We start from the raw sequence: 13,389 nt of genomic DNA, 5'->3' as shown, positions 1-13,389 counted from the left end.
AGTCTGGTATCAAAACATAAATCTAAACAGAAACCACAAGAGCAAACGGCAACGCGTATGCATCGGACCCTTTTATTTGTACCAAAACCAACATTCCCTCAACTCCTTGGCCCCAGGGTATTGTTCTTTGTTGTTACTGTTCTTTGTTTCCTTTTCATCTTTCAATATATCCTTCCAAGACTCTTGCCAGTGTACTTCAGAGTCCAGACTCTCTTATGGAAAGCATATGTTTGGGGGAACATACTGTACCACTTGAAGTTCTGGAGCCAGTTGTATTTCTGCTCCAGGATCAAGTGAGAAACCGTTATTTACAGGGCGAAAAGGAACCTCAGGTTAGCTATTCAGCCACAAGACCCACACGTGAAGCAAAGAAAGACTTTCTAAAAGATCTCTAAGAACTAAGAAGGGCATCTCCAGCTAACCCATGCGTCTCATTCATTCATCTATCCACTTATTTTATTCGTGCAACCTCTGTGGAAAGTTTACCACGAGCAAGGTCTATGCTCAAAGCCACAAATACCAAAATCCCAAGATTAATATGATCGGTCCTCCCCCTCCAGCAGCTCACTGGCCAGGAGAGGAGACAGGCAGGTATATCAAGGCAGCAGTCCAGCTGGACAAGGCCAAGGCAGAGGTGTGTGTCAGATTCGGGTCACGGGACAGGAGTCAAGAGACAATTAGAACTTCCCAGAGGAAGGGATGCTTTTTAAAGAGACTAAGAGGGAAGGAGGTAAAGAAGAGAAGGAGAGGGTACTTTACACAGAGGAAACTACACGTGCTACATAAAACAGTATGATGCAGTGATAGTCAAGATATTTAGTAACCGTAGTTCCATGGCACAGAGGCCAAAACCCACTGGTATGGTCCCAACCAGTGCCTGTGGCCCACGGTCTTTCCTACTAACATGGAGAATCTCCAGGGTTTGTAGAAAAAAAAAAAAAGTACGATGTTGAGTGGTAGAAGTCAGGGTGGTAGTTACCCTTGGTGAGGCCATGACAGCAGGGGGGGCCAAAGTGGGGCTCAGGGTGCTGGCTTTCCGTTTCTTGATGGCTTTGTTTACCTTATGAAAATAACTCAGACCAAACACTGTGATAAATGCAATTTTCAGTGCCAGTGTTCCATAAAGGAACATATATTTACCAAAATGTTCAAAAAACCCCTCAAATACCATGCAGTCAGGCACAGCTCAAATTCTTGGGAATGACTCCAGGAAACAGTATACACCTGAAGATGGAAATAGAGACGCGAAGCAAAGCCACATTGAAAGAGCCATGTATGCTGAGTTAAGGAGTTCGAACTCCGTCCTCAGAGACTCGCAGAGAAAGCAAGCACAAGAGAGGGCTGAGGGGCGTTTTCAGAGCTATCGCGTGTAAACTTAAAACTCTCCACCTGCCCAATGCGGCTGTGAATTGCGTTTGCCTCCAAAAGATATTTTGAGGGTTGAATAAGGTACTGCACAAAAATATTTAGTGGAGTGCTCACTACATTCCGCAATAAATGTGTGCATTTTAGAAAGCTTCCTCAGGCAGGAACGAGGAGAATGAATGGGGGGGAGGGGGTGGCCACACCGGCACAGGGAGATGAACCAGAAGGCTGTGGCAGTGACCTAGTAAAGACGGAGTGAGGACCCGACCACAATAGGGACAGTGGAACTCAAGGGGATCAAGGAGAGATCCACAAATTTGGAGGGGGAGGGGGGCAGGTACAAATTAACAGGCTTGATCTGGGAAATGAAAGGGAGTCAAGTCCAAAGTGACCATCAGGTGTCAGGCTGAGGGGACTGTGAAGATGGTAATACTGTTAGAAAGTCAGCATGGGCAGGGGCACATGGGTGGTTCAGTTGGTTAAGTGCCCAACTTTGGCTCAGGTCATGATCTCACGGTCCGTGGGTTCAAGCCCTGCATTAGGCTCCGTGCTGACAGAGTGACAGAGAGTGTCTCCCCCACTCGCACTCTGTCTCTCTCAAAAATGAATAAACGTTAAAAAAAAATTTTTAAAGAAGTCGACATGGCCAATAGACTACGGGGAAGATCATGCATCAAATGTGAAACCTGTTGGGAGACACCCAGGTGGGCATGTCCACAGGAACTCAGTAGAGGTGTTTGTGCTAAGGACATACATTTGGGTAGTATATAGAAGATTGTGGAAGGCAAAGAGTGGTGAGGTCCTCATCTCAGGGATGCTGCATTGGAGTGAAAAGAGCAAAGGGCCAAGATGGAACCCTGAGGAACATGGACATTGAGAGGGGCAGACCAAGAAAAGAGACTCATGAAGAAATTTGAGGAGAAAATGATCAGAAAGGTTGAAGAGCAGCCAACAGAGAGTGCTATTGGAGTAGCCAAGCAGGGTGTCATCGATTGTGACAGATGCCACAGAAATGACCTCTTAGATGAAAACAAAGTAGTGTTCCTTGACTCCTACATGTGCTGGCCGTGATGGCCTCAGTGAGAGCAAATCCAGGAGAATAGGGTGACTAAAGCAGGATTGTCTTGGGTCTATGTTACGGGGCTTGGAAGAAAGCAGTCAACAAATGCATTCCAGGGGAAGGAGAGCTACAGGGCAAGAAGCTGGGGGGGGGGGGGGGGGGGAAATGAGAGACCATCTTTTCTGGAGATCAGAGCTTACAGTATTCACCACCACCCATTTCGGCAGAAAAGGTTAGATTTCTCTCTCTCTCCCCCTCCCTTTCCCTCTCCCTGTTCTTTTCCCTCTCCTTCTCTCCCCCTCTCTCTCTCCCTTCCTTCTTTCCATTCTGAGTTTCCTCTCCAGAAGCCAAAGAGTAACTTATATAACTGGAAACGCTGAATGTATTACCTTTTTAAATGTTTTTAAAATAAGATGCTGAGAAGTGGGTATATTCAGGCAAGGGAGCCAGAGGAACCCAGCCGAGAAAGGAGCTGAAGCAGGGGCAGGAGAACGGGCCTCCTCTGGGGCTGCTGGCCACCCTGCTGCTCCTGGGGACCGTCTGCACGGCCAGAAGAGGGGTTGGGAATTCGTGTGAATGAGTGTATACGCCCCTCGCCTCCGTCGACCCTCCTTCGTGGAGTCAAAGCCTGTTTCTCCCGCCCTCTGGCTGAGGTGGCCGTGAGGGCAGTTGGCAACATGCTTCCTGCAATGACACCACTCGGATGCAGGCCCCTGCAATGATTCCAGGAGCAGGCCCCCAGCCTGCTCCACCCAGCGGATGACCATTTGCCTCTAGAACCTGGGTCACACCACTTCTCCTGCCCACTCCTCCCCAGACCTGCGCTGGCTTCCAGGTAGGGCTCAAAACATAGTGTCTTCGGAAACTTCCAGGTGGGCCCTTCCATTAGTCACTAAGCCTATGTGTTGGTCATCTTGCATTTCCCGGGAGGTTCTGCAAGTCATTCTAATTTTAGTGTATAAGACTTGGCCTTATGGGTGAAATCATAAGGCATCCAGAGAATTCTCCATGACATCTGGGGGGCCATTCCACACACCGTAGGTTCTCAGCTAAGGTTGGCTTGCGGAAGTAAAGGGTGCGACGCCTGCACTGGAGTATAAGCTCCCAGGCCAGGTGCTGGGCCCATGCCTCTTTTTACCCTCTCCACCACCAGCCCCCCGGGGCTCTGACCATCCATCCATCCCACAGGTATTTACTAAGCACCTCCCATGTGCCAGACTAGGTCAGCTGAGAATTCAGCAGTGAACCAGATCCCCAGTTCCAGAAGAGGACACGGCCAATAGGGAAACAAACAAACCAACCGATCCGATAACCACAGGCTGTGGCCAGCTCTTCGGAGGAAATAAACAGAGCTCTGTGACGACTGGGAGGCATGTTTATGCTGACACCTGAGAGCTGCCAAGGAAGGAGTGAATAAGTTGCCCCTCAGCCTTCTCTTCCTATTTAATAGCCCCACTACCTTAACCTTTCTTTCAACAATGTATTCAAAGGGGTATAACACGGTGACGCGGTCTGCGTTCTTCTGGTCGGTGGGTTCACCGCGCGCTAACATACCTGATCCCTAATGAATCGCCCTCTCTCTCGGAGGCTTGTTTTCGTCCCCTGCCCCAGGGGGCGGCAGCCCTGGGGTCTCCGCGGAGGGACAAGGGGCAAGGCCCCCAGCTGCTCAGCGCTCTGCCACTGATGCCCGCGGTTTGTTTTGCAGGTGAGCCGGCCCCATCCCAGCGACCACCCTCTCCTGATCCTCTTTGTGGTGGGCGGGGTCACAGTCTCAGAAGCCAAAATGATCAAAGACCTCGTGCCGTCCTTGAAGCCAGGAACCCAGGTACTGAGACCTCTGTGAACGAGGGCCCTGAGGCAGAAACGAGAGGGTGGGTGGGGGCCCTTCCTTCCTTCCTTCAGCTCCCTGGCGCCTCTCCCTGTCTCCATCCCGCCTTTCGTGTCCCACCCACCCCTCCCTGTCACGTTCCCCCTCCCTCTACTTCAGGGCCAGCTGTCCTCCGGATGGGGGTGGAGGGAGAAGAGCTGTCACCTATGGTCCCCTCTTCCGCCTCTGGGCTTCAAGGGCTAAGGTGCTATTGTCCCTGGTCCTGATTCCTGAGGGGCGTATATTCTCGTGTGTCCTGAGGGGTATATAAACCTTTAACTACTCAAGAGTTTTCACTGCTTTGCAGGCTCCAGATAACGAGGGCTGCTCCCAGGGACCATCTCCCCACCGTGGCAGTTAGAGGCACATTGTCGAGGCAGTGACAAATGTGGTCTCTTTCTCCTCTGTTGCCTCCTGCCAGGTGCCTCTCATTTCCCCTTGTAAGTGGCCCCGTGGTTAAGAACACCAGCCTCTTGATCTTCTAGGTCTGTCTTTGAGTCCTACCTCTGTCCTTCACTAGCCAGCTGATCTGGGAGGGCAAAGCCTTCAGTTTTCTCGCTGATGGAACAGGGCCAGGGTGGCTGTGAATCTTAGATCAGGTAAGGGGAGAGGGTGTCATTCCTAGCACAGTGCCTGACCCTTAGCTCTCAGTAAAGGGTGGCTACTGTTGTGAACAGCAGCCCCCTGCCCTGCGGGAGGGGTGTTAGCCGCTGGCCTGAGGCCAGGCGCCCAAGGGGAGAGGCTTCGGGAGAAGGCGAGCCCCCCGCCTGCGGATCTGCCCGGGGAGGCAGAACCTGCAACTCAGTAAGACTCCAAGTCCTTGCCTTACTGTGGGTTCCCCAACACAGGCCATGTGACAGGGACGTGAGAGCAGCTTACATGATCCCAAGAAGCAGAAGTGAGGGAATCTGAAAAGAGACCGTAGAGAGAGAAAAGCCAGAGAAGCACGAACTGCTGGGCTGGTTCACGCCAGGGGCAGCTGAGGCTTGTCCTCTGGGAACCCGAGGAGCCCCTGGACGGCATACGTCATCTTCCCGTTGCCTCTGCCCCCTCGCCCCCGTTTGAGACTCGCCCCCCGGGGGGTCATCTTCGGCTTTGTGCCACCTCTGCAGGCCACTGAGCGGCAGTGTCGAGGATCCATTTCGTGAGCAATTGTCTTTTTGAGCAAGACGTTTTTAAAATCCGAAAGCACACTTCTCGCTGCCCCTAACGAGGTGAACCGGATGCTTAGCTCTCCGGAACGGTGCTGCGCTGTGACACCCCGACAGACATGTTAATCCCCGCTCTGAAAGGATGAAGTGCAGACGTTTCCAAAGCTGTGTGACCTGCGTTTGACAACCCGGACCTGGAATCTGCAGTGGCTTGGCTATAATCTGACCGTGTGCTCAGACCTCCGCAAAGGGAGCTTCTCAAAGACTTCGGAGCTTAAGGAGCAGCCTGGTTTGCTCTGTTGCCCTTGTGCCACAAGTTCCCCCGAAGAGCTAAGGGGCCCCCAGGAAGACCCCAAAGGCAGCAGGGAAGACCAGCGGAAGAGGCAGGGGCACCAGAGTGCCGTGCATCTCCGAGCTTCTGCAAGGAGGTGGATCACCTAGATGTTTGTGGAGCGACGCGCCTCAGAGGCAGATCTCCCTTTCTCGCCCTCAAAAGACACAGCTGCCCTAGTTCTGCAGCCAACTCTGCCCGGATCTGGGACATGAGCAGCTAGCTTTCTGCTTTTAGAAGTACAGCGGACGTTAGGCCTCGCTGCTCTAGCCGTACACAAGATGGCACGCGGACTGGTGCCATTGTCGGCTCAGACTCCCTCGTCTTCTGGAGAAACAGGTGAACTGATTGAAAGGAACAGGTTCTACCGAATCTACGTCCCCCACAAACCCTCAGCCAAGAAACTAACTTGGCTTGACTGTCGACATAAGCAGCGATAATATACCGAACGCTTTTTTTTTTTTAACGTTTATTTATTTTTGAGACAGAGAGAGGCAGAGCATGAATGGGGGAGGGTCAGAGAGAGAGGGAGACACAGAATCCGAAACAGGCTCCGGGCTCTGAGCCATCAGCACAGAGCCCGATGTGGGGCTCGAACTCATGGACCGCAAGATCATGACCTGAGCCGAAGTCAGACGCTTAACTGACTGAGCCACCCAGGCGCCCCACCTATCTAACACTTATATTCTGTCTTTCCTATCCAGCCTACACTTGAACATCTCCAGAGATGAGGGTTTGCCCCCTCCCACTGCAGCCTGCCTGAGTCTCGGCGGCCCTTACTGTCTCCCCTAGATGCATCCAAATCTGCCTTCTAGAGCCTCACTCATTAGCGCTGGTTCTAGCTCCTGGGCCCCGCAGAATTTACAGGCAAATCAGGTTCGTCCCTTTTCCACATGTTCTCCCCTGGCTCTGCTCTTCTCCAAACCGAGGCTTTTTGGTCCCACGATACTCATCTGGGAGTGCCCTGGCGGTGGTGGTGGCTCTCCTCAGTCCCACTCCGTCTCTCCCTCTAGCACTCTTAGAACGGAGAGCCATACCTCAGTGTGGACTGGTCAGTGCAGAGGCAGTTGGGGCCGCCTCCTCCCTGTCCCCACCACAGCCTACAAGGCCCAGCCCACAGTCTGCGGGATGGATTCTTTTGGCTCGGTTTTCACGGTTCTAGATATACCGACATCAACTGAGCCTATAGCCTTTTCTCTCCACGTTCCTCAGTCCTGCCAGCAAGACTTAAGCATCCTGGGAGACTCCTGCTAGCCCTTACCCTTGCCTGCCGTTTTGGCTCTGGAAGGACCACGGGGGCTGGCAGTGGTGGGGGGAACCGGCAAGTCATGAGGGCAGGAGAGGGGCCTTTGGCCCATTGGCCACACAGGCCTCTACCGCCTCACAAGAGTGGACTGCCTCCCTTCGGGTCTTTTCCTACCACTCTTCGGCCTGCTTGCTCCCCTCCAGCATCAGGACTTTGGGCTTTTCTTACTATTTATTCCCAGCACCACAAACAGGGTCAGGATTGCTGAGTGTCATGATTATTCATTCAATGTTGAATCTTGAACGCTAGAAACTTCACGTACAGCATTGTAGTATGAGACAAAAGTAACTCTTCTGGAGAATTCACCAACCTGTCAATTCATTCTGAGATTACGGACAACTAAAACCAGTCTGACTCTGGTAACAGCTGCTGTTAATCCATACGTTCTCTATATCTACATGGGTGCTCTTGGGACTCAAGTACAGGACTCTGAAATCACATCTACTAAGTGGGATTAGTTGATTATTCTGTGAACATTTGTTGAATGGCTGCTGTTGTGCCAAGCACTGTTCTTATGCTAAAAATAGAGCAGGGAGCAAGCCAGACTTGTGCCTGCTCTCATGGAACTTACGTTCTAATAACGAATGACTGATGTTAAACATGAAAACTCCAGCCACAGATAAGTGTACTGAGAAGACAGGTGCTGTGGTTGGGAATAAGCAGGGGTGAGGGGTGGTTCCTTCATCTGGCACAGCTCCTTATGGAGGAGAAGGCCTGTGGGCTGAGGTTTGAAAGGCATTCAGCGACCAGCTCTTCAAAGGAAACAGAACCCATTCAAGGCACATCTAGAAATGAATTCTCTTCCGCAAACAGTGACAAGGGGAGCGTGAAACAAGGAATCCAGAAACCACAACTGCCACCTGCTAGTCTTACGGGACTGTTGTCATACTCTAAAACTCCACTCCCTGCCCGTGGTTGTTGGACAACGTGCCAAGGAGAAAATTGGGCCACTGCAGAGGCTCTCTGTTCCGACTACGAAAAAAAGAAGGATCCAAGAGTCAACTCCCCCCACCTCACGCCCACCCCGAGCAGCCACCGCCGTGAGGTGGGAAGCTTGGTAGGCTTCCCCTCGCTCTGGAGTGCGCACGCCTGGCACCGGCCTCTGTCTCGTTCGCCGCCTGGTGTGGGGCCCCATGCCCAGACGGCTCTGCAGGCGAAACTCTGGTTGGATGGTGGCCAAGAGGCCTGCAGAAGCCTGAGATTATGGGAGGAAAATAACAGGGAAGGACCCTTCCAGAAAACACAGGGAAAGGCCAGCTCAGGAGACAGAGGAAGGCCGTGTGGGCAGGTCAGCCCCTCCGTCCCCTGCTTTTCATAGGCAGTACACGTTGCCCCCCACACACGCTTTCTAGCGGTTCTCCATTTCTGGAGCTGAGTATTTAGTGAGAATGTGCTAGGACAAAAAGGAGGCTGAGAAATATGCTCCTACACACAGAGTTTTGCATAACTTCAGGGTTCAGGATACCTAAATCTTGGCTCTAAAAACCTCGCTCCAGGTTATACTAAACTCAATTGAAAGCCCCAAGGAGAGGAGTCCTGTGACCTCCTTTTTTTTTTTTCTCTCTCTCTCTTTTCAGTTTAGATATATTTTATTCTGAAGCTTCTTACTGTGAGGAAAACATCTGTAGGATTTTAAGTTTATCTTTTTTTTTTTTTTTACTTTAATGTTTATTTAATTTTGAGAGAGACAGAGACAGAGTGTGTGCTGGGGAAGGGCAGAGAGAGGGGGAAACACGGAATCCGAAGCAGGCTCCAGGCTCCGAGCCGTCAGCCCAGAGCCCGACACAGGGCTTGAACCCACGAACTACGAAATCGTGACCCGAGCCGAAGTCAGACGCTTAACCGACTGAGCCAGCCAGGTGCCTCAGAATCTCCCAAGTTTAAAAGAAAAAAGGAGAAAAACCATTGTTATCCCCTGCTTCTTTCAATGCACAGTGTTAGAAATCAGCTGGATGTGGAATCTAAATCCCGGACTGCCCCGCTTCCTCCGTGTTCAGCAGAAATAGAACAGGAAGATGCTGGCACCTACAAATTATAGTGGTGGCCTGCAGGAGTGGAAAATGGAAAGAAAGCCAGAGGGCTGGGTCAGTGTCGCAGGCTGGCCTGCCCCTGCGGGAGCCCCAGCCCATCTGAGAACAGAGACTGAACCCTCCTCTTCCCGCTGGAGCGCAAAGGGCTCTAGGGCTTGCTCGGAGGCTCTGGGGGCCCTGGTGTCACCCCCCCCCCCCAATCTCATGGATGAAATCCTCATCAGTGCGCTCGGCTGCCTGGGAGAAAACTAGTTCTCTTAAAGGAATTCTCTCGTGCTTAATCTGCCTGATATCACACATCTGATGGTAGTTTATATAATTTTAATTTTATGTCACAGGCCGATTTCGGGCTCTCTTAAGCATTCTCTTTCTCATTTTCGACTGCCTTTTTGTCCCCCATTTGGCTACTTCTTTAGAACGTTTAGAACTATTTTAATCAAGTAATGCAGAAATGCCTTAGACTAAAAACCTCTAACAGTGCTCTGATGAGTCTGGAGACCGAAAGATCCCTAAGATGTGAAAATGCTTAAGGACCATCAACTGTTACAGTATAAATGACGTGTTAGCCATGCAGTCCGGCTTCCCAGTGAGAGCTTTAGACAAATAGTTGAACTGATCTGGAACAATTTTCCCGGAGCTATTTGAGCTGTCTTTTACTAAAGCCTCCCAGCGTGAAAAGATTCCTGCCGACCCTCACCAAACTCACTGCCTCCTTCCTTGTCCGACCATCTTTGTTCGTTCATGTAATCATTCACTAAGTCACTATATCAAGGACCTGCTACGTTTTCGGTACCGTGTTCAGACACAGCGGAAAGTCTCGGCTAAGGCAACAAGGAATATGGTGTCAAACCAACAGCCATGGGAACACACTCCGCCTTTGGGGAGGGGTGGGCTTGGAAGGCTTCCTGGAGGTGGTGATGCACGAATAGATCGATGAAGGACTGAGAGGTCTTCAGGCAAAGAGTAGAGTAGGAAAGCATTCCCAAAGTTCCACTGGCGAAACTGCGAATAGTGGAGGGTGGCCGCAACGTAAAACTCTTGGGGGGGGGGGGGAGTGCTGTGGCAGCGAGGGGGTGACATCTGGAGTGCTGAGCAGCCATCGGATTCTACAGTCCTGGGATGCTCTCTAGGAGGGTTGGGTTTATCAGAGGACAGGGAGGAGGCAGTCAGGATTTTAAGCCGATGAGTAATACGGTCAGATTTACACTTGGGTAAGATGGCTTTGGCACCTCGTCTCCCCGGCACTGGCCCGGGGACTGCTGTGAGCTGGAGGGAGGGAGTGCGGCAGAGGACGAGAATAGCCCGGATGGTGATGATAATGAAAACGATAATAGCGGGTACCATTTTAAGCCCCTCTAGAATCTGTCAGCTGTGCTAAATATTTTATGTATATGTTCACGTGCGATCTGCGTAATTATCCTGTTGGGGGAGGGGTGTCATTCCCACTTTACCGATGAGGAAATTGAGGCTCAGAGTGATTCAGCAACGTCTCCAGAGTCATTCCTCCAGCAAGGGGCCCAGCTAGGTTCCAAGTCAGATTAGGCACTCCTAAGCCTGTGCTCTTAACCACTGTACCATCCGGCAAGGGTCCTTGGTCTCGGCTTTCTCCTCTTCTCGGAGACCCCCTAGCTCACTTCACACACAGATTTGGTTTTCCGTATGTTTCTTTTCAGCCCTCCACGAAACACGTCCCAGACACCCTCTGGTTCAGCCCTCATGCTAAATACTTGCCTGTTTAGATATCAGAGGCCTGGTCTTTGGTTCCAGCTCAGTGGAGGTCAGGGAACCCCCACCCCACCCCCCACCCCCGTCTCTGTCAGCCGTGGCTGGAGGCCCAGCACCCGATCTGAGGGATGGATTCTTTCAGCTTGGTTCTCACTGCTCTAGAAGTGTCGACATCAGTGGAGTCTATAGCCTTTTTCCTCCAAGTTCCTCATTCCTGCTGGCAAGACTTAAGCACCCTGGGAGACTCCTGCTAGCCCTTACCCTTGCCTGCCATTTTGGCTCTGGAAGGACCACGGGGGCCGGCAGTGGTGGGGGAAACCGGCAAGTCATGAGGGCAGGAGAGGGGCCTTTGGCCCATTGGCCACACCGGCCTCTACTGCCTCATAAGAGTCGACCGCTAGAGAGCATGCAAAGCACTTTGGTTTCCGTGCACACACTCTTAAAAATGTCTGAAGAAGGGTTTCTTACCTTGTGGTCTATGAACCCTAGTTGTACACAAACCTCACCTAAAACTATATTCCGAATCTCGTGTGTGTAAACAGACACGTGTTTTTCTAGAGAGTTCTTAGCTTTTATAACATTCAAAAGGAGACCTATGACCCAGTCACAAAACCACAATAAAAGAGCAGCTCACAACTGCTGGGCACCCCCTGTGTTCTACGCACTTGACTTTATCTAATCCTTGCCACGATGCTGCCAGCTCAGGGCTGTTGTTTTCCTCCTGGGACACGGAGTGTGAGGCTCCAAGTGAAGTGACTTTCCCTGGGGCATAGAGCCAAGCAGCAGCGGAGCCGGGCTCTGCGGGGGTCTGGGGAGTGGGCGGGCCTGGGACCCAGCATTCTTCGCCACCTAATGGCTCGGCGTGGAAGACGCTGAGGAGTCAGTGGAGACCCTCGCCAGAGCCACACGTTGAAATGGCGTCTACACCACGTGTGCAGATGACAGGGGATGCTACTATTGCTGCTCTCAAACTCTCATCACCTGGCTTTCAAGGACAAATGTGAGCACAGATTTCAGTGTATTTTTCCCCCCGCCCGAAACACACCTTGGCTGACGTGAACCATGTATTGTTTCAGACCGTTCCCTTTCGAGCAAAAGTAAAACAGCAGCTTTCAAAGGCTAATTGTTGCTTTAAGCAGAAAACGTGTTAATAATCCCCACTTCTTTAACAAGAAGAAGAAGAAGAAGAAAATTACAAAATGCTTTCTTCTCTCCTTCCTCCTCTAACTTGGGCCCCGTCTGCCTTTCTTCCACACTGGGGTACGGACTCCGTTCTTGACCAGTGAGCTGGCAATTGGTTAAGTCCTTGGTTTAGGTGCACCCAGAACAGTTTTGGGCGGCAGGAGGGGAAGATGGTGGAATGTGTGGCACCGACCGGCACGTGACCGGTGGCAGGTGGCTGGGCGAAGCCCCGTCCCGCCGCCAGCCTGGCAGTCCCCTTTGCTGAGGCGCTGGGCTATGGGATTCCAGCTCTAGCCTCCCTCCCCATGTCCACAGTCACCTCCTCACCTAGTCGCCTGTGCGAACCTCACCAGCCCTTACCCGGCGCATCACGGAGCCAGCACAGCCCTGGGGAACAAGTCGTTCCGGTGCTACAGAGAGAAAGCCACCCCGGAGGAAAGGTCCAGAATGAAGAAAGCAGGAAGGGTCACCACAGCGACGGGCCAGAAAAAGGGGAGTAAAGTGGCCTGGCCCAGACCCCTTGACATGACAGAAGTGACCAGATAGGCACTTGGGCCCTGGACTCGGCCTGCCTGGGTTGGAATCCTTACTCAGCTATCTCCTGTCTGTCCTTGGACAAGTGATTGAACCTCTCTGTGCTTTATTTTCCTTATCTGCAAAATAGGAATACTACACCTGTTTCATAAGATTGTAAGGAAGATGAAACGGATATCAAATGAGATCATCCTGAGTGCCTGGCATGTCATAAGACCCGATAAACATTAGCTGCTAGCATCATTATTCCATCGTTGTTATGGGTTGAATCGTGTCCCCCTCCCAAAAGATATTGAAGTCCGAACACTGTGAGGGTGACCTTATTGGAAATAGGTCTTTGCAGGTGATCAGATTCAGATGAGGTCATTAGGGTGAGCTCTAATCCAATATGACAGTGTCTTTATAAAAAGGGGAAATTTGGACAGAGAGACAGACATGCATAGATAGAGGATGGGGTGAAGACACAAGGAAGCTGAGAGGGGAGCATGAACTGATTTTCCCTCACAGCCCTTGGGAGGAACTACCCTTGCCAACACCTTGATCTTGGACTTCTGGCATTCAGAACTATGAGACAATAAATTTCAGTTATTTAAACCACCCAGTTTGGGGTACTAGGAAATGAACAGAGTCACCATCATTAGCACCCACAAGGACATCCACCTCTTGGGTGTGCCTTCTCGGGGGCCCTGAAGGAGCAAAGGCTCCCTGGAGAAGAGAGAAACTTCTATATTGAGGTCAAATTACTGGATCACAAAGCTACGGTATGACTGGATTCAGTTCAGCAGTAAGGCGGCGGCTGGGCACGGCCACTCTCGGTGCCAAGGGGTCAAAGGCTCAG

At 51.6% G+C, this 13,389-nt stretch overlaps 1 protein-coding gene across 1 annotated transcript in view; it reads left to right on the top strand.

The window, feature by feature from the left end:
* The window catches only part of SCFD2 (sec1 family domain containing 2), a 333,259-nt gene that overhangs the window by 319,078 nt on the left and 792 nt on the right, over nt 1-13,389 (top strand). The window contains exon 8 of the mRNA XM_049632033.1: nt 4,131-4,250. Coding sequence (XP_049487990.1) covers nt 4,131-4,250 — 120 coding nt within the window. The remainder of the gene's footprint in view (nt 1-4,130; nt 4,251-13,389) is intronic.

The sequence above is a fragment of the Panthera uncia genome, chromosome B1, assembly GCF_023721935.1.
Source record: "Panthera uncia isolate 11264 chromosome B1, Puncia_PCG_1.0, whole genome shotgun sequence".
Taxonomy (NCBI): domain Eukaryota; kingdom Metazoa; phylum Chordata; class Mammalia; order Carnivora; family Felidae; genus Panthera; species Panthera uncia.
The sequence above is the reverse complement of the archived record's forward strand: the minus strand, read 5'-3'. Positions and strand labels throughout refer to the sequence as shown.